Source organism: Sinohyriopsis cumingii, chromosome 15, assembly GCF_028554795.1.
Source record: "Sinohyriopsis cumingii isolate HCF-2022 chromosome 15, ASM2855479v2, whole genome shotgun sequence".
Classification (NCBI taxonomy): Eukaryota; Metazoa; Mollusca; class Bivalvia; order Unionida; family Unionidae; genus Sinohyriopsis; species Sinohyriopsis cumingii.
In genome coordinates, this window is record NC_142975.1 from 140,976,570 (window position 1) to 140,999,226 (window position 22,657).

Genomic DNA, 22,657 nt, shown 5'->3' on the forward strand with positions numbered 1-22,657 from the left:
AAGTTTCACAATAAGCCACTAAAACCTGCAAGAGTAGTTACATTCACAAAAATCATACACTGAATCAGAGCTACAAGTAAAAAAGGGCAATAACTCTTACAAAACTCAAATGAGCAACAAAATCTGTCGGTATGTGCATCTTCAAAAGATAATAATGATATGTTCCAAGTTTCAAAACAATCCATAAAAAAATCACAAGACACTTTGTGTTCATAGGAGTCTATGTTATACTGTTTTCAGGTAGGACAAAAAGAGTGATAACTCAAAACATGTAAGTACCAAGTGATTTGTTGAAAAGTACATCTTCAGGTGATGTCCATAAAATTTACCAAGTTTCATAACAAATAAAACCTGTGCGACTAGTTGTACTAACAAAATTGTAGGAGCAAAATTAATTGTCCATATCCACATCTTCAGGTGAGTACCAGATGACCATAACATTTACCAACTTTGATGGCAATTCATCAAAAATTGGGGGTCCATTTGCATTAACAAGACAGACAGACACAAAGATTACTATATACCCTGCCTTAAAATATAGGGGTATAACCACAATGATGATGATGATGATGACAATGACGATGATTGTCATCATTATCATCATCATGCCTACCCTTTACTGTCAAGGAAACACATACCTGATATTGTCATGGAATCCTCCAAACACTATCAGCTGTTTCTTGCAGTTAACCATTCTGTGACCACTCCTGGCTGATGGCCCCCCTGGGGCACTGCAAAAAACAAATATATTTCATGGCTATACCTACCTCTCCATAACATGCAAAAGTCTATAATCATACTTGTTTTTTCTGAGGTATAACAAGTGTACTGCGTTTTTGTTTAACTCATTAACACCTGGAGATTTTTTGTCGTTTTAGCCTGAAATACGAGATGGGAAACACATTTTGGGGGCTGCTTTTGAATACATCCAAATAAATCTGTGTTCAAGTCATTTCTGTTTGGCCTCATGCCTAGTTAAGTTAGAAACTTCGTTTTTCATTGGATATTTCGCTTGCGCATGTGCAGAAGGGTAAAAGTTGGAATTCCTTTTCTTTTTTTTGTTTATTGGACCCATCATTTTCATGTCCTGGACACATTTTACTTTAAATCTATAGCTTATCCAACTTTTTTGCAAAGGTTTGCCTGTCTGTGTGCAGTTCATACCAGTCTGCCTTAAAACTGAAGCCAAAAAGCAATTTTTTGGTGTAAAAAAATCAGGTCTAAAAAAATGTTTTTACCCCTGTATTGTGTAATGCGTGTAGAAAGCCCAGATTTGTTGGTCTCCTTGTAGAGCTACATCTGTCTACTTTTATGTAATACCACCCATTTTGGTATATCTTAAATGACCTTGATGCTACAGAGCTCGGAAGTATGGTACTAACTCCTGACACACAAATGTAAAATCAGAGGTTAATGAGTTAACACCTACTCAACAGCATACATCATAGCCATCCAGTCACTTTCAATAATGTGTTGGCCAGTCAGGGTCTGTTCAACTTCAACTTAAGTTTGCTTGCTTGTGAAATGTTAGAGTTTTAGCCTTTTAATAAATTGATATCTTTACATAGTGTCAAATCCTATCAATCTAAAATCAATCCCCAGGTAATGGTACAGTAAAACCTGTTATGAGAGACTGCCCCTTTGGCCAACAAAAACTGGTCTCTCAAGACAGGTAGTCTCTCATAACAGGCTTGTACAAAAAGACCAGTTTCCAAGGTCCAGTTTCAGAACAATTAAACAAAAATAACCACAATCACTGTACATATATTCTATTCTTCATTAATAGTCCTTGCTAAAATATTGTATGCATTCATCTGAAAACAAAATTATATAGCAACAAAAATATACTTCTATCATTAAACATCAAATCACATTTACATTCAAAGAACACATGCACAATTATCAGCACAGGAAATCATTTCTGATTTACTCCTTTTTCTTTATAACACCCTAACTTTGTTTTACCAATGTCTAAACTGCTCTTTTCCACTTCTTTCAATTACAATAATTATTTTCTCCAGCATTAATTTTTTTTCTCTTTTTAGTTGGAGGTTTTTCCATTGTTGTTAAGGTGCTAGTTGTTAACATTATAAGAGCTCAGTAGTAATATTGACTGTAAAGACAGTTTTGACTAGGCTTTGGGAAAATATGAAAAATCTAGACGTGCACTGCACATCTAACAATTACTGAAATAAAATTAATCAGTTATCTCATCCAGAAACAGAATCATTTACTCCGAAACAAAAGTCAATGGCTTAATTCAAAGAAGGCATACAGGGAGTCACTCTATAAACAAAGTGTATAACCCAGTCACACCAACTTGAATAGACGACAGCTTGGTGATTAGGATGTAATCACTGTAACATCAGGAAAAAAACAACAACAAACATCGCATGCCTCTAACACTATCAATCAAGTCCCACAAATGATTCCCCAGGCAATATGAATCAACTCAAAGACAAAACAATATACAAGACCACTACCTTAATTTTGGTACTACAATGGGAATTCATGACATGTACATTAGCCTGGTTTATGGACTGTACCATCTGTCACTATATACAAACTGGAAGCCAGACTCCTTTTTTTGAGCTTCTTTTTATGTTTGCTTTTGATCAGAACAGTTTTGACCATTCAACAGGTCATTGTTACAAATGATTATATATAGGTCAATGGTGGACAGATGAATGCAATTAAAGGATAGACTAATGGGATCAAATGGACAGACTGATGGGATCAAAAATGGAAGAATGGGATCAAATGAACAGATAGATGGGAATCAAACAGACAGATTTATGGGATCAAATGGACAGATGAATGAGATCAAATGGACAGACAGATGGCGATCAAATGGACTGATGAATGGGATCAAATGGACAGATGAATGAGATCAAATGGACAGATAGATGGGGATAAAATGGACTGATGAATGCAATCAAATGGAGAGATGAATGGGATCAAATGGACAGATAGATGGGGATCAAATGGATAGATGGACTGGATCAAATAGATGGGGATCAAATGGACAGATGAATGGGATCAAATGGATGGATAAATATAATAAAACGGAGAGATGAAAGGGATCAAATGAACTGATGAATGGGATTCAATGGACGGATGAATAGGTTGAAATTGACAGATGAATGGTACTGAACGGACAGACTGACAGGATGGAATGGACAGATGGATGGGATAAAATTAAGATGCCCCTGCTGCAAGCAGTGTGGTATAATACAGGGCAATAGGGGCAGCATGCCAACCCTATGTACTCTGGGCAAGAACATAATAAAATGGTACAATCTAGTGTTAGGCAGAACAAAATAAAAGAGTACCATCTAGTGTTGTGAACGGACTGAAATTTAAAAATTGATGAGTGGTTCAACAAAACGGATCAATCATCTGGCTTAATCATATGGAGGGTACTTTCTAAACTTTTCAATGAGACAGTGATAGGTGGGGGGGGGGGGAGAATGTTTGTATGCCAGAAAGCTAAAAGGTTGACATCTGTATTTATCATCATCATGTTGTTGGGTTTCTACAAAATATTGGATTCTTACAGTAATGTTTATAACTGGAAACTCTAATTCACATATTTTAGTTTTCCAGGAAAAATTCATCCTTAAAGTTTTAATAGTTTACAAATGGAAAACTGTATATGTTTATATTCAATGATGGAAAATCATGACCTAATTACTCATCACTTGCTTTATTTGACCAGTCTTTGGTTATTTTGAATAATCATCACACCATTAATACCAATGCCATTATTTATCTTATTGATTAAAAACAAATCAAAATCTGTTAAATAATGAACTCAATTTAAATTGCTTTCCATAATATTATTGAAAAGAACTAATATTTAATCATTTTTATGACAGAATTTGTCATACATAAATGGTATAACATGACCCACTGTTATGTCTTGACAGATATGCTGTGACATCATGTTGTCATACATAAATGGTATAACATGACCCACTGTTATGTCTTGATAGATCTGTTGTGACATCATGTTGTCATACATAAATGGTATAACATGACCCACTGTTATGTCTTGATAGATCTGCTGTGACATCATGTTGTCATACATAAATGGTATAACATGATCCACTGTTATGTCTTGATAGATCTGCTGTGATATCATGTTGTCATATATAAATGGTATAACATGACTCACTGTTGTCTTGATAGATCTGCTGTGACATCATGTTGTCATACATAAATGGTATAACATGACTCACTGTTATGTCTTGATAGATCTGCTGTGACATCATGTTGTCATACATAAATGGTATAACATGACTCACTGTTATGTCTTGATAGATCTGCTGTGACATCATGTTGTCATACATAAATGGTATAACATGACTCACTGTTATGTCTTGATAGATCTGCTGTGACATCATGTTGTAAAGCAACAAATTTACAGTATTTCTCCCCTGATAGGCCCAGAGAGTCAGTCTGAAATAAATGTAATAATCTGGGGTGGACTTAGTATCGGACAATGGTATTCTAAGGAAATGCCAAAATTTTGAAAATAGTGAAGGCTTACCATCCAGCATGGGCTAATAATAAGAAAACAATGGTACTGAGTCCAACATGTTCGTAACATTACCCAAAAATTGCTTGACAACATCCAATAATAGGAAACTAGATTCTGTCATCTTTCATTGTGCATTTGCAGGGAAGTCGTATGATTGGAATATATGTTAACAAATTATTCAGGGCTCATAATAGGAAAATAAAGAAAAGTTTCAAATCTAACATTCTCTATTTAAAGTGACTACTTTGAACAATAAAATTTAAGCTGGGCAAGCAGAATATTATTCTGGCATTTGTCTGGGCTGACATCATTTTCATGGCATCCTTCTGGGCTGACTGATTCATATCTGGGCATCCAACTAGGTAGACATAGTCTTATCCTGGTATCCAGCATGGCTACCATTTCATTCTGAAATTTGTCAGACCTTAGTCATAATCTTCTTGTTGCCTTACTCAATCTTTTCCCATTTTCTGGTTTTGATGTGGTACACCCAAAGATCCTTGTAGTGGTAGAACTGGGCCTGGGTTGGGCTAGCAAACTCTCCTCCAAATATCCATAGCTGACCCCCTTCCTGTTTTAGGGCCACAGCCTGAAATTAATTTAAAAAACTAGAGAGTGTTTGTATAATACATATACATGGTCTAACCTGGTTTCCCTAATTCCTTAAATCATTAGCACTCAGCGGTAAGGACAGACACAGGAGTCAATGTCGGTTGCATATCTAAATTTGTGTTTTCATTACTGTATTATAGTTATAGGGTAAGGATATGTATAGTTTCTAAGTTATAACCCTGAAGCCACATATTTATACCTCTACAGTAGCCCCAGGCATCTCATTCAAAACATATGCCCCACACAGTAGCCCCAGGCATCTCATTCAAAACACATATGTATGCCCCTACAGTAGCCCCATACATCTCATTCAAAACAAATATGTATGCCCCTACAGTAGCCCCAGGTATCTCAATCAAAACATATATGTATGCCCCTATAGTAGCCCCAGGCATCTGATTCAAAACACATATGTATGCCCCTACAGTAGCCCCAGGCAACTCATTAACAATCATGTCTAATGTACTGATGGATGGATCACTGATTATACATAACAAATCTTTTGACTTGTAGAATTTAAACTTAAGATTAATTTTTTTGCACACCCATTCTCATGACTCTTGACCCATCACCTACAGATGAACCTGAAATCTATGACCATTGAAGACATTTACAGATCACCCTAAAATTATATCCCAAGGTTGCAGGTCTGTATCTTGAGTGGTGTATCAGGGGTTGTATATTTACAACCCAGCTCATGCCAAAGTGTGCCCCCTTCCCAGCTCCAGCCAAAGGCATCAATCGATTTGTTGTATGAACATAGATGGGCAAGATCACATAAACATCACTTTGTCTTTGAAAGTACAGGGGTAAGAATAACCCAACATAAGTATATTGAGAAGAAATTTTTTTCTAGTAAAATATGTTTGTTCAGTAATACTTACCTGATCATAATACATTAGGCGAATTGCTACTATCTCACAAATCCAGTCTCCCATGCTAAAATGTTTTAGATAAAAAGCTAAAAGTTATCTGCCCACTTATGTGGCAGTTAGACTGAATGATCTCCCCATGATACATGATTTGGTGTCAAATCTTGTGAATTCTTCAGTTACTGCTGGTGTGGAAGGTATGCTTTTTATATGGATGTATTTGTGGAGAGGCTGGGAGGGTGCATGTGTATTATGACTGGGTAAGTATTATTCAAGAAAAATTGGTTTGTTCTTCAAATACTTTGCTCAGTCAAAATACCTTAAGAGAACCAAGTAGTAAGTGGACAGAGACACATTCCCTCACCTTGGAGAGACCATCTCCTGTCCCTTAGATAACTTCTAGATAATCTGACTGGAGAAAGAACTCCATATATTTGAGAGAGAATATTTTTTCTGTCCTGCAAGTTTAGTGTTAGTCATGAAGAAGGGAAGGTAACCTGTTGCACCCTGGCTATAGGTCTCCCTTTCATGACATGGAGCACAGTTTCGCTCAAATGCAATGTTTGTGGTGACTGCCGTAACTTTGTGAGCCAAGATGCACAGCAAATTCATTTGGCCGGGGTTATGATCCGATATGTGGAATGAATAATCCACTTTATCCAGCATGAAAGTGCCTGTGATGACATGTCATCATTTCCCTGTGTGTGTGTGTGTGGTGGGGGGGAAAGAGGCATGATCCCCCTAAGGTGATGGCTTGGTCCTTTGAGATAAAGTGTCCATGGCATACAGGAATTCATTACAAAAGTCTGATTCCCCATGAACTGGAGCCTGTCCTTAGCCATGAAAGCATGGGCTGTCATGAGCAATACAAACCCATCTTGTCAGAGCTGAATGTAGTCCACTGATGTTTCACTGATTCTGCCTGCTGTTCAGTGATGCAGTGTGGAAGCAGGTCTTTGCCTTGAGAGTGTTTTAAATGGTGTCTTGTTCAGCCAACCTGTCATTGAATGTGCGTAATCAAAACTGGACAGAAGATCAATCCTCTTTTCCATCATGATGTAGGGATCAAGTGATTATGGTACAATAGCCTAAATTAATCATGAATGGTGATCACTATTTGTCATCCAAGAACCATGGCAGGAAGTTAGCCATTTTATGTTGTTGTGGGGTTTAACGCCATTTTTCAGCACATGATAGGCTATACATAGCGGCCAGTATTAATGGTGGAGGGAGAACCCGGTAAAACCCCCGGAAAGAACCATTGACCCACGAGAAGCTACTGGCAAGCTTTCTCACATACCCACATTGGCCGAATCCGAGACTCGAACCCACACAGACAGAGGTGAGATGGCAGTGATCCGTAATGGGGAGTGCTTTAGACCACTCAGCCACTCGGGGCCCTGCCATTTGATGTCTTGCTGCCTGTCATATAATGTGTTCTTGTGCACACCACTGTGAAGATTTTCCATTTGCCTTTATATGACTTTAAAGTGAAGTGTCCTCTCGCTTGAGTGATTTCTTCAGCATTGGTTCTGATAACCATTTGTTCCTGAAGGCTTGTTTAATAAGATCCTTATGTGCAGGTTCGGCTACTCTGGCTTGGCATCAAACACCAGATGTCATGGTTGCTTGAGTAGTTGAGGGAATAACTCAATTTTCCTGGAGACCTCTGAGGATGTTGATCCAGATTTTTTTCTCCATTTGAGTGAAACAATCAGGATGAGGTGAAACACTGATTCTCTTGCATTCTGTATCCTGCTCAGATGCAGAGATGTTGGAGGGTAAGAGTCCAGGCCATCTGGGACTAGATGCAGAGGTGTTGGAGGGTAAGATTATATGTCCAGACCATCTGGGACTAGATGCAGAGGTGTTGGAGGGTAAGATTATATGTCCAGACCATCTGGGACTAGATGCAGAGGTGTTGGAGGGTAAGAGTATATGTCAAGGCCATCTGGGACTAGATGCAGATGTGTTGGAGGGTAAGAGTATATGTCAAGGCCATCTGGGACTAGATGCAGATGTGTTGGAGGGTAAGAGTATATGTCAAGGCCATCTGGGACTAGATGCAGAGGTGTTGGAGGGTAAGAGTATATGTCAAGGCCATCTGGGACCAGTGAGACAAAGATGTGGAGTTGGCATTCTACCTTATCATGAATAGGTCAATCCCATTAGGCACATGCAAGTGAAAAGTGAAGGATGAAGAGACCAATCCATTTTTATTAATTGATTCTTTTAAAATGATTCTGCTAATACATTTAGCTCACCAGGAATATGATGAACATGGGCATGGATTTGTCACTGAATATAGCACATTAGAAAATCAAAACAAAAATGCAAAAGTCTGGGGACTTGGTTCCACCTTGCCATTTTAAACAAATCACCACAGCTGTTGGACAAAATGAGAACACCCTTCCCATGTAGATTCTCCTTCCACCAACAAAATGATTTCAAAATGGATTTCATGTAAAAAATGTTGACATGCAAATGATAATCATAAGGGGGTCACACTCCAGTGGCTTCTTGGAATGATGGAAGAAAGCATGTTCCTACTCCTCTGTGCCCAGATCAGTATAGACAGTGATTTCCAGACATTGTACTTGCAGAGGTATCCCCAAAGTGAAGCATGTGGGGTTTCCCCATCTTTAAAATGGAACCTCATATTGTGCAGATTATGAGAAGTTGGTCCAATGAGAAAAGTATTGGCATCCATTTGGATAACAGAATCAGCTGTAACTGGCACACAAAAAGACAACCTGGGACTGCTGCTTTGAGCAAACCCAGCAGGCAAAGGAATTCTGTGTAGGTGGATTGTCCTATATAATGTAATGACTATAAATATTGGGACACTACACATCTTGGGACACCCTCCATTATTTTCAAAAGTAATTTTATATGACCTATAAATGTTGGGATTTAAAATTATAGCAATTGTTTCATGTAGTATAAGTCTTGGAACACCTCTGATATCTTTTTTGACTAATCGATGTATTTTATCAACTGTAATGACACCAAAAAACATGCTTTATGGTTGTTAAGGAACCATCATCATGAACTATTACACTGAAAAATTCAATAAATTATTTAATTTTCTTCTGTTTTATTATTATTTTTACCTAACTCAGACTTGTATATAATTTGATCAGATGATGACCAGAAGTGAGCATTTAAAGATTGTTGTAACAGTAAACTCTCCCTCTTGACTCTAGTTAATTACTATTTGTTGTAACAGTAAACTTTCCCTCTTGACTCTGGTTAATTACTATTTGTTTTAACAGTAAACTCTCCCTCTTGACTCTGGTTAATTACTATTTGTTGTAACAGTAAACTCTCCCTCTTGACTCTAGTTAGTTACTATTTGATTATGCACTAATGCTTTAGAATTCTGCATCAATGCACCAGTAAATACATTTTTATTTTGCCTTGAAAATGTCAATACATAACTCATCAAAATGTGATCCCAGTATGACGACAATGAACAACAATAGTGCTTGGTTCAACACTATCATTTAGTGAGCATATTTACATAATGGTACCACTGCATGTACACTGAAGGTTTGAACATACATTGAGTACATCTCTTGGATTAAATTCATACACACCACTGCATTCAACTTAAATGATATCTCCAAAATACAATAAAGTTTCAGAAATAATGCTTCAAAAAAATTGTAATACCATAAAAACTTAACTAAGCTGTAATTTGTTTTGATGAAAACAATCTTAAATCCTGTTTACACAGCTACATTAATTGTGCTAATATTATGGTGCAAAAGGCAGTTACACATCAATGTATAGGCATAGCCGCCAGACAAAATTCCATCGTAACCCAAGCCAGTTTCAGGGTTTAATGATTAACATGCTTTGATTTGTCACAAAACAAAAGACCAATCTGCAAATTAACAAATGAATGAGGTGCTGAAACAACCAGTTTTCCAAATTCCAGTGTATGGAAAATTAATTTTGTTCATTCAAAACATAAAACTAAAATATATCCATGATGATCCTAGTATAATATAAAATATATCCATGATTAGGGCTGTCAACGGGTACTCGGGTACCCGGGTACCCGACCGTATTGAAAAACCCGGGTATTGAAACGTAAACGCGGGTACCCGTAAAAAAAAATCGCCACACTCACCAACCACTTCAAACAGGTGTGACAGCTATGGCTTTAATTAGAAACCAGATCCCTGCTTAATATAAATAAACAATACATCAGAGAGTCTGTTTGGATTAATAAAATTCATTGGCATTGTGCAACAGGACAAACAGTTATCCCCGAGGCATTATATACCAACGTTAAAACATAGCATTGTTCTACAGGTAATAAACCTCTTTGTAGACGATGACTATTGATTGTGGGTGCTAAATGATCGGTACATTGCGTGCTCTTTTAATGAAATCCAGATGGATACCTTTGATTTCTGAACACACATGTCGAAGAAATCCCACAATTTATATTATGAACAATTATCACCTAGACACCTTGAAATCTTCGTACACACACACACACACACACACACACACACACACACACACACACACACACACACACACACACAGACGGTTTTAACGCATTACTCTTGACATGTGGTAAAGCTGCTTTACACGCATGCGTGGGTAATTCAAATCTGCGGTCAAAAGCCGATGAATAAACGTGGTCTGTTCTAACAAGGACTTAAGCTTTAAAAAAAGGTGAGTGTTCTAAAGGATTTAACGTGGCTGATCACAGTGATCATTAAAAGTTGGATTATACCTACCATCTGTGTACAAAGGTCATTCTAAATAAATTTATTAATTAATAGCGTGCGGTCAGATCATTCGCAGCTACATCGGTGCGGACGCATCAGACCGAGTAGTGCATTACACGGTTAGCCTCTATCGCCATATAAAATATTAAAGAAATGGGGATAACAATTAGTTGGTCTACGGTTGTACATGTCATTCATGTGCTAACGGGTACCCGTTAAATTTCGCAACGGGTACCCGGGTTGGTTTTTCGTGATTTTTGACAGCCCTATCCATGATAATCCTTGATGATCCTAGTATAATATAAAATAGATCCATGATAATCCATGATGATCATAGTATAATATAAAATAGATCGATGATGATCAATGATGATCCTAGTATAATATAAAATATATCCATGATGATCCTAGTATAATATAAAATATATACATGATGATCCTAGTATAATATAAAATATATCCATGATGATCCACGATGATCCTAGTATAATATAAAATATATCCATGATGATCCTAGTATAATATAAAATATATCCATGATAATCCATGATGATCATAGTATAATATAAAATAGATCCATGATGATCAATGATGATCCATGATGATCCTAGTATAATATAAAATATATCCATGATGATCCTAGTATAATATAAAATAGATCCATGATGATCAAAGATGATCCATGATGATCCTAGTATAATATAAAATATATCCATGATGATCAATGATGATCCTAGTCAATCTATATTCAGAATTTATGTACTTCTAGCTGAAGTGGAATCTGGAAGAATGTGATATGATAAAAACATTGAACAAAGCAAACTCTACCAATATTTTAGGGAATGAACAAGGATGTAAGTGGCTCTAAACACAATTTGCAATTTGTAAGTATTGTACATTTTAGTACAGCATGGTCTCCCATGTAAACTAAAGTTGGAGAAATTGGAAAATATGTACATGCCAAATAATAACAAAAACAATCATTGTAGTTTTTAAGTTTTTTTGATGTGTTTGTTGAAAGAACTGGTCACTGTTGTGTGATACTTGTTGATCTTGCCAATTTTGTCTTGAAATTTTTTGTGTCTCCAAGTGTTGGGACACCAAAAATGATATATTTTTTAAAATGTCTATAAATCTTGGGGCACAGAACAAATTAATTATTGTTTTGTGTCCCAAGTTATACAGTCATCACTGTAAGCAAGAAAGCCAACATGGTGCTGATTTAAATGCTTGTCTCTGTCTACATTAGTGTTAACTCCATAATTAGATGACCAAAATCTTGAGATGGTACAAGACTGGATATGATCACACTGACAAAGAAACTGAGGTTGTGAAGGAGAGAAACAAAGTATCATGTGCTCCTCCAACCTACTCTTTTTTTAGAATGTAGTAGGTGAACAGCAGGAACTTCCCAGAAGCCATGTGAATGGGGACATGAAGTTATGCATCTGTCATGGTGTTCCATCGTGAACCCAGGAGCACAAATGAGTGTGCTTAGGTCGATTACTGGGCCAAGAGTGCTGTGTCTGTACATGATGGAACCATGGACAAAGAAGGTGTACTGAAAGCGATAATGAATCCATTAGAAACTACTTGTCATGCCAAATCTATCCACTGAAGAACTGCAGCCTCGGTAGCCTTGGTGGCTTGTACCTAATCATTACAGAGGAGATTAGATGACAGAGGTTGTGAGCATAACTTGCCTTATGATGGTCATTAAGAAAGATGGAGGTATAGATTACTGCGTCTATTTCTACCAGTTATTAAGTCTGCAGCTATTATGCCATGTTTAAGATGCAGGCCATTCTAGAAACAGATTCCCACGCATGTCTTGTGGGAGTCAGGGTTGGAGAAGATAACATGTATTCCATCTGTTGAAAGATTACCATAGACACTTGATCCAGCATAGACTCCACAGCAAAATGCTACACAACAATTGCTGTGTGTCATTAAAAGATTTTCCAATCCATGCAAACAGAGTATTGCTTTGTCATCCCCAAAATTGCTGTATCTCAATCAACTCCTGGGTATCCAAATAGAAAACTGGTGTGTGGGACTTACAGAACTGCCGACCAAAGTTTAAGAGAAGGCATCTAAGTTAAAAAAGAACTTGTTGATACCTGGGACTTCAAACAGATCATGTAAGCAGCCCAGAATGTCAGTAACTCTGCTGGACTGTGTAAGTCATTGAAAAAAGATTCTTCTTCAGTCAATAATCAACTGACCTGTAGACCAGGCTGTTGATGTAGAGGGTGGAGGAGGACAGAACTCCTATTAAAGTAAGTGGAAAACTTCCTCAATTCAGGCCTGTAGGGCTGAGTCCTTACACATCGTAGTTAACTCAATCCAGGCCTGTAAAGCCAAGTCTCTACACATCATAGTAAGTGGAAAACTTCCTCAATCCAGACCTGTAAGGCTGAGCCTTTATGCATCATAGTAAGTGGAAAACTTCCTCAATTCAGGCCTGTAAGACTCAGTCCTTACACATCATAGTAACTCAATCCAGGTCTGTAAGGCTGAGTCTTTACTCATCATAGGAAGTGATAAACTTCCTCAATTCAAGCCTGTACGGCCAAGTCTTTACACATCATAGTAAGTGGAAAACTTCCTCAATCCAGGCCTGTAGGGCTGAGTCTTTACACATCATAGTAAATGGAAAACTGCCTTAATCCAGGCCTGTAGGGCTGAGTCTTTACACATCATAGTAAGTGGAAAACTTCCTTAATCCAGGCCTGTAAGGCCAAGTCCTTACACATCATAGTAAGTGGAAAACTTCCTCAATTCAGGCCTGTAAGGCCAAGTCTTTACACATCATAGTAAGTGGAAAACTTCCTCAATCCAGGCCTGTAGGGCTGAGTCTTTACACATCATAGTAAGTGGAAAACTTCCTTAATCCAGGCCTGTAAGGCCAAGTCCTTACACATCATAGTAAGTGGAAAACTTCCTCAATTCAGGCCTGTAAGGCCAAGTCTTTACACATCATAGTAAGTGGAAAACTTCCTCAATCCAGGCCTGTAGGGCTGAGTCTTTACACATCATAGTAACTCAATCCAGGCCTGTAGGGCCAAGTCTTTACACATCATAGTAGCTCAATCCAGGCCTGTAAGGCCGAGTCTTTTCACATCATAATAAGATCTAACAATGACAAGGGGACTTACAAGCAAGTTTTCTCATCTCTTGTGCTACCTGCATAGTAGCTGGAGAAGAATTCTGAAGATGGTTGCTCACTATACTTGCAGCATGTCCTGAGTTCCATATGGTGACTTCCATGCTGTTGCTAAGTACAGGCACTCTTTGAGTGGTGAAAGCTTGAAAACAAGTGAATTTACGCATCTTGGATACTGAGGTACCAAGATGGGAAACATATGGAGAAAAAAAATTTGCAGCACTATGTGGGTTAGACTTATCCATAAGAGTGCCTGTATCAACTAGGTTCATGAAGCTGGGTTCATGCATAATGAGGCATCAAATTGAGTGTTGAATTCAGGAAGTGTCTAGTGGCATGAAGAGGGATAGACTGATCCTTGAGAGTGCATGCATAAACTGGGTTCACAAACCTGAACAAAGCTCGTTCTTCTGGTGGCTGATACTGTATTATCGTGTTCATGGCCGATTGTGAAGTATATGAAAGAGTCAGGTCATGACAGAACAGGTGCATCTTGGATGGCATGACATTGTTATGTTCTTGAGGATGAGACAGGGTACGGGATATTGATCCACATAGCCAGTACGTTAAATTGATTTATGAGATGGTAACTGAGACCGTATCTCTCCTAAGCAAGTGATATGGTTTCAAACCCTAGTATGCAAACTAATGATGTTCTCGTCCCTCAAGGTGTGCTTCGGTGCGTTCCCATTTAGTACCTAAGTATTGTTACCCATCAACTTCTGTCCATAATATGCAAGTCTGATTTACTGATTGACAACTCGAGTAAGCAACATATCTAGAGTGGCTGTCAATCTGGTCTTGCCCATGGTCTAAATCTGTATGACAAAATAGTGCAGACAATATATACTGGTGTAGCACTGCATAGATTCTGTTTTTTATGAATTTCTGGGTGCAGGTGTAGAGCTACACACTATAGCAATTATCTGTAAAAGAGCACATGTGGTCCGAACACATGCAATATTGGAGCATCACTATTAATACTTATGAGGTGGATGCTAAAACATCGATTCTAATAAATGTTACCTGCAAGAGAGGCAAAATGACTACCTATACAAGTAAAATCTCTGAAGTGATAATTACAGTAAGCATGATTTAAATGCTATGACAAAACAATGTACTGAAAACTTACCTGTATGTATACAAGAGTGGCAGAAATGATACAGCAATATATTTGAGTTTCCTATAGTACACACCATACATGCACATAACAAATGCACTGAAGCTTCATTACTGATACTAACAAAATTGGATGCTATAATATCAGTTTTAAGGCAATATAACTGTAGGAAAGACCAAATAATGGACTATATACCAGTAGGTAAAATAAGTAGAGCATCACATATATAACTATGAAATGGATGCTAAGACTAGGTTAATATAGAAAACTAACTTGTATGTGTCCGAGTGTGGCAGAAATGATGCATTAAAATTACACAAATTTTCTATATCACATATCTATTTAAATACAGCTATAGCAATGTGAGGGTACACCATTTTGACTTGTGCAGGTACGTACCAAGGGCACCTAAGTGTGTGAGGACAGCAAAGTGATGACACCAAAAAGCTTGAAACTTTGTTGTCAAAGAGAGAAAGAACAGACATTTTGAAATTTACTGATCTAGTAAACTTCCCTTTGAAGAAAACACTCCTCCAACTTGCTAAAAGGTAAAAAACTTCCAAAATGTTTGCATGTTAACTGTGAGGTCTCTGTCTGTAACGAGCATGCTACTTGGCACAAAAGGATTCAAAAGATTTGGTGCCAATCCCTGTATCAAGGGGAGATCACTTTATCTAACTGCTACCTAGGTGGCAGATATCAACTTTTTAGCTAAAAAGTGTTAGCCTGGGAGGGCTGGAATTGCAAGGTAGTAGTAATAGTTCTAATATGGTATTATGATTGGGTAAGTATCTGAATAAGAAATAAAGTAGTTTCCTTAATGTAATCACTGATTTCTGTTTGATTTTAAATCTATATGGATGCATATCTATATATCTATGCACAAGTAGTTACATAAGTAGTGATCCGTAGATAGATAGATAGATAGGTAGATAGATAGATAGGCAGACAGACAGACAGACAGATAGACAGATAGATAGATCATACTGTAAAGAAAACAGTATGTGCTTGGGAATGATATACATGTAGTGTAGTGCCTACTCAAACACCATCACTCACATTTTCTTATAAATATTAGCAAGTGCCTACTCAAACACCATCACTCACACTTTCTTATAAATATTAGCAAGTGCCTACTCAAACACCATCACTCACACTTTCTTATAAATATTAGCAAGTGCCTACTCAAACACCATCACTCACATTTTCTTATAAATATTAGCAAGTGCCTACTCAAACACCATCACTCACACTTTCTTATAAATATTAGCAAGTGCCTACTCAAACACCATCACTCACATTTTCTTATAAATATTAGCAAGTGCCTACTCAAACACCATCACTCACACTTTCTTATAAATATTAGCAAGTGTCTACTCAAACACCATCACTCACACTTTCTTATAAATATTAGCAAGTGCCTACTCAAACATCATCACTCACACTTTCTTATAAATATTAGCAAGTGCCTGCTCAAACACCATCACTCACACTTTCTTATAAATATTAGCAAATGCCTACTCAAACACCATCACTCCCACTTTCTTATAAATATTAGCAAGTGCCTACTCAAACACCATCACTCCCACTTTCTTATAAATGTTAGCAAGTGCCTACTCAAATTTAAATACCTCCAAGACAGAAAATCAACCACGAAATTTAAACCCGTGAAGTGTTCAATATCAGACACGTGACATCCACTTACATCCATTTTCAAGACAAATCATAACTTTGAAATTTCCATGTCACTTAGGCCTTTGGAATTCCACTTGATGCACATTTATACTGGGAATGAAACTTATTTCAAAGATGTGTTTAGTTCCCAGAGCCAGAATAAAGTTTCTACTTTTATCTTTAATAGACCACATTAGCAGCTGAAAGCTGTAAAGTACCTAAAAATCCACTCAGTGAAAATAAGCTGTCTTGGGTCTCAGATACACTCTACTCACTTATTTTCATGTGTTGGATGTATCTATTAGGCAGAATACGGTGCATGCATACTATGTCATGAAGCTAAATACCTGGTGTCCACTTCTGGGTGGGGGTGTTCTTGGGCCTGTCACCCTCATCCACTCATTCTTTCTAATGTTGTAGAACAGTAAATCATTGTACATAAACATCTGCAAATAAACAAGTGGATTAAATTTACTGACACTACAGCATACAATCTAAATGTAATTCTTAAACAAAGGTGTCAAATGTGGATTTCACTGCCAAAATACTTTTAATGAAAATGTAGACACTACATAAGTATATCAGGGGTCATGCTACCAGGCGAAGTGGGCGACTAAGTCGCCTAAAAAATTTAAACTTTGCCTTCTTTTGTTAGGAAAGAGAAAAAGACTTCGCCCTGTGATCATTTAGAGGAAAATTTAATGACCATCCATTTTGAGATGCTCCCTCGACTTAGCCAGTTAAGTTCCAGTGTTTTATTATATATAGCTCAAGGCAAGATGTAGGCTTCAAGCCATCAAATATATTAGGTGTTGGTATCAATTACGCCAACAAGAAAACTCTTTCACATTCACAGGCATGTGTTTTGATAGCTGATTCCCCATTAACCCTTTCCCAAGTAAGTTATAGCAACTATCACTGCCCGATTCCCACAAGTAATCCTTTGATTATAAAAGCATTTAACTTGTGTTTCAAAATTTAAACTTACGTAAATAGCAAACCATTTTCTGCTGCATATACATTATAAAAATCAGTTTAGAACCGTTAAGTGAACATGCCATGGAGAAAAAATGATGGACATTGCTGTATGAATGTTAATTGGTATCACTGGCAGTCAATTTAGTGCATATTGCTGTGTTGATTCGGTTGAATAAAAAAAGGGTTTAGTTCATTCATAAACTGACTTTAATTCTTCAATGTGTTGTCTATGAACAGTTACGGAAAAGTTTTATCCGCAACAAAGAACTTGGGACGAACAGTATGATTTGAAAGATGTATGCATTTGTGCTCATGTACATGGCACAGGGTTGTTTCAAACAAGTTTAGAAATCTTTTCAACTGCCATTTCATAGTGATTTTTCAGAAAGTAAAAAGAAAAATTCTTTATTAAGAGTAGCTGATAAAACATTTGTACTAACTTGCAAATACTGTAATCTATTTACACAGTTCAAATCCATTACAATGTATAGCTTCAGTTGTTCTCTTTTTAAGCCATATTGTATATGAATGAGAATAAGTTTAAAAACATGCACCAGCTGTGTCTGTAATATAGATACAACTCAGAAAATAAACTCTCTTTTCTCTCTCTCTCTCTCTCTGTCTCTCTCTCTCTCTATATATATATATATAGTGTCTTGTTTTGCTCCCATTTCTCCGTGTCCAGCTCTCACTTCTCACTGTTCTGTCCAAAAGGCGAAGTCACTTCTCCCTAAAGTTCAAGTCTAGCTTGACCCATATATATATATATATATATATATATATATATATATATATATATATATATATATATATATATATATATATATATATATAAAATGCAAAAAGGTGGGGATCTCAATAGTTTCCAACCTATGACCCATGAGCCAAGTCACTGGGGGACTGGGATGTACCCAGGGGCTATTTCCATCTATAAATTTGTCTTTGCATTCCCAGTTTGTCCATATATTGGGTAGGGATCTTGAGTTTCTTTATTGTGAATCTGCGGTCAAAACTGTATGCCTCCCAGGCAAGACCCAGGGGCCTCATTCAAGCCCCTTCTTGGGAACATGTGCTGACATTTGGGTCAGTGGTCACACACACCAATTCTGAAACATTTGTGTCTCATATTGTGGAAAATATTTTCAAATTTGTGCATATCAACCAGATCCCCAAGCTCTATCCCAGTGGGTTGCACTGAGAACCTAACCCATCCCAGTGGGCTGCACTGACAGCCTAACATGACCATCCACACGCAATCCTTAATCACATCACAAAGTTTGAAGACTCCATCTTGAATGGTGTAGGAGTTGTATAATATTACTCATTAATGGACCTACAAGATCATGTAATTCCTGCTTTTATATTCAAAAGAATCAATAAACCATCATTGAAGTTTTCATACACTTTGGAAAGCCACATGTCTACTGATTTTCTAAATAAACCACTCCCCTCATTTGCATAACTTAACCAAAGGACTTCAAGCATGAAAAGTCTCACTGATCTACTCCAATGGAAGGCTCTTGCAAACACCAAGAGGCAAGGACAAAAAGTTTGCACGATTCCTCTTCCAAAAATGTGAAAGAACTGTTCTGAACATACAATACAACCCTGAAGTTTGGTGGAGGAATCCACACACAAACCTGATGACTGACCCTGTAGCCAACAGTATGTCTGAAGGTGATTTGTGGTTGACAATTAAATTACAGAAGGGGGGATGCTGGGATTTTCTTTTGAACCTGGATATATTTGTCTTTTGCCTCAATATATTTTTTCAAAAAAAAATATTAATGATATAAGTTTTTTCCAAGCTATTTAAGGGCTGGACATCTTTTCCTTACAAAAAGCCCAGGCCCCTTTCACCCCCAAAATTAAATGGCCACTCACTCCCTGATAAGCATAGTTGAACAAAGATGTGTTATATGCTTGAAAAGATTGAAAAGGGTATTACAACAGTTCCCTTCTAAAAACAAAAAGTAAAAAATAAAAATGCCTGTGACATCTATATCCTGCCAAAATGCCTGTTAAAAGACAGAAGGAATTGTGGAAGATTTCAAAGTATACTGAGAGGTGAAAAACATCATGTATTGACTTCTTTAATCTACAACACTGTTAATATAAATAATACTGTAAGTGAAAACTTGTGACCAGCTAATGTTAACACCATTAGTTAACTTTAATAGGTGTACCAAGTTTCAAAGTGAACTGTTTAAAGTTTTGCATTTGACAGGCAAATTAATACTTTTCACTGAGACAGGCCCCCTCCCCTGCACTTCTAATTTGCCACTGCCTATATGGTCGAGCTGGCCCTGTATAGTTCATTAATTAATTTTCTGCAATGCTGCAGGTCTGAGGTGTCCATCTTTCTCTTAACTTCACTCTATTCTTCATTAGTTCCTATGCTGTCCATCTCTGAGGTCATCCAGATGCCTAATTCTTGGTTCCCTCTTAGCTGCTTTACATCCATTCTCTCCGCTATTCCTTTTCTTAATAGGTTTTCACCTCTAATGTATATCCATCTTTTCTTCTCCAGAATTACTTGCAACAATCTTCTCTTTTCACCTACCAAACTTATTAACTATTCCTTTCACTTTCAGCTGACATTTCTCCATTCCCAAACTGAAAAGCTTATGACAAATCATACCTTCCATATCTCCTTCGTAACTTTGTCAATAACCAACGATTATTTCTTTCGATAGATATATAATGTTATATATACATCTCGTCATTACACGATTTGTACACTGCGTCAACAGGTAGATAATCAGACTAGGAACACGGAAAGTTGCACGTTCTCCGAGTCCTGTGGGATTTTAATCAAGTAATCATCTCCCACGGTCATCATTTTGTCTGCGGCCTTACGGCCACAGGTAAGAATTACTCTACCTGTTGACAAATTAACAGTGCGTCAGTATTCCTTTTTATAAAGAAAAAAACGGTTAAATACGGTTGTAAAAAAATTACAATACTAATGAATATAAATAACTGTAATTTAAATCAATTAAGTTATAAAGTTTTATCACAATATTTAATGCTTATATAGTAAAACAGGTTTAATTTTGGTTAAATAAATTACTTAACACCAAAATAAAGCAAAAGTAACGAATTACTTGATTAAAAGATTATAATAATGATATACAGCCCATTATTATGTCCCTTGTAAAAATTACCTCCCTTACACCACTGCTAACAGAAATTGCAATAATAACTTTCGTTGGATAGGATCAGCAAATATCAAATAGTACATTGTAATACATTAATAAATAAACAATTAAATGACATGATACATTGTTATACAAGCATAATAAACAGTTGTAATACATACATTTAACAAAAGAAAACTCAGGATGACCCCATAGAAGTTTTAAAAATTTCATTTCTATTCAGGTCCTGTAGCAGATTAAGATTACAGACGTACATGGCGAAAACGTCTATAATTTAAATTATGATGAAGATCAAGATTTTGCGGCATGTATATTTTCCAAAGTAAAATTATGTATTGGATGTCGGTAAGAGATTACGTTTACATCTCACAAGTGTAAATCTGATTTTAAAATTCATTGTAGTAAAATTTCATTAAACTTTGTTTTACTGATGTGCATTGTTGTAAAAAAGATATAACTTCATGGCTGGTTTGATATTATCTATATTTTATGTTTTTGATATAATGGGATAAGTTCCATACATTTATGGCATCAATGAAGAAATCAATGGAGAAACACATGGTCTAACATAATTAAATTTACTGCACTTAGTGGCAAAATGGTGACAATTAATAATTCTTACAAATCTTGAGATAATTTAATATGGAATATTCTCAAATTTAGTCTTACTTTTATACTCTGTCATACACTTTTTGCATACCTACACTTTCAGAGTCTCATGCTTGACCTGGAATCAAGGTTACTTATAAATCTTAGTTTTATGCCATACTATGAAGAACAGGAATAGTCTAAATTACATGTTTTAGAACAAAGCATAATGTTTTTCTTTTTCAGTGATAAACATTGACTTTATCACAACAGAAAATGTAACTTCTTTTTAATACATTAACCCGAAATTTAGTTCTCTACAGAGTAACCTATTTAATATACTTGAAAGAATTGATTGGCCATTACTGGTTATCTTTAATTCTGATATTTTTTTTAAAAAATGGCTTCATTTCAAGCCAAATAGGATGCATTCTCTCTTACCAAAATCAAATGATAGTTTGTTGTAAGTATTCAAAGTTTGCTGAATTCTAGCTTTTACTATATGCAATCAGGATCCTGACGTGAAAACAAGATATCACTGTCATCTGCACATAATAAAAGCCTACAACTCGTGCCTGTGCTAGTTATCATATCATTCATATAACATAAACAAGATAGGTCCTAAAAAAACTACTTTGAAGTACACATGATATTGCTGAAGGTCTGGATTCTGTATTGTTAATACAAACAGTCTGTTGTCCATTTGGTTCAAGCCATTCAATGAATCTAACTCTAATTTATTACACAATATTTCATGATTCATTATGTCAACCAAAATGTTTAATAACTGTTTTCTTGGCACCTAATTGGTAAGATTATTTGTGTCAGAAAGGAGATACTCTCTGGTATACAGTTATGGTTGTTTAACACCCTGTTTGACTAAAAGCTTCTTTTCTTATGATAACGAAATTACATTTTAAGAATTTTCTTTTTCCTCACGGATCGAACATTTAGTTTAAATCCAATCTATTTTAAATGAGAATATTCCATGAGATTTAAGTAAATTATGTGAAATCAGATTTTCCTGAGGTCACCGATGTGTACAGATGTGAAAAACTGTCCTGCAGGTTCAATTTCACTATACATTAACAAACTAGAAAATGAACACAACAATTCAATTTATGTTGTCAGTCATATCAAGTGTTATGTACATATCGTGTGTTTTCACTTTAGTTAATGACTGTAGATAGTA

General features: G+C 36.4%; 1 protein-coding gene and 1 non-coding gene across 3 annotated transcripts in view; both read right to left on the minus strand.

Annotated features, from left to right (window-relative positions):
* LOC149782924 (kelch domain-containing protein 4-like) overlaps positions 1-22,657 on the minus strand; it is an 80,312-nt gene that overhangs the window by 30,082 nt on the left and 27,573 nt on the right. The window contains exons 1-4 of one of the 2 annotated variants that reach the window (XM_089934481.1): positions 20,358-20,594; positions 17,086-17,184; positions 4,996-5,132; positions 639-731 (exon numbers count right to left, since the gene is read on the minus strand). In XM_089934481.1, coding sequence (XP_089790607.1) covers positions 639-731; positions 4,996-5,132; positions 17,086-17,184 — 329 coding nt within the window. In that variant the 5' untranslated portion in view covers positions 20,358-20,594. Of the gene's footprint in view, positions 1-638; positions 732-4,995; positions 5,133-17,085; positions 17,185-20,357; positions 20,595-22,657 lie in introns of those variants that run through there. The other variant, XM_089934479.1, reaches the window with a different exon arrangement.
* On the minus strand, positions 20,477-20,606 carry LOC149782925 (U8 small nucleolar RNA). Its single transcript, XR_016414843.1, has one exon. It is a non-coding gene; the product is annotated as a U8 small nucleolar RNA (small nucleolar RNA).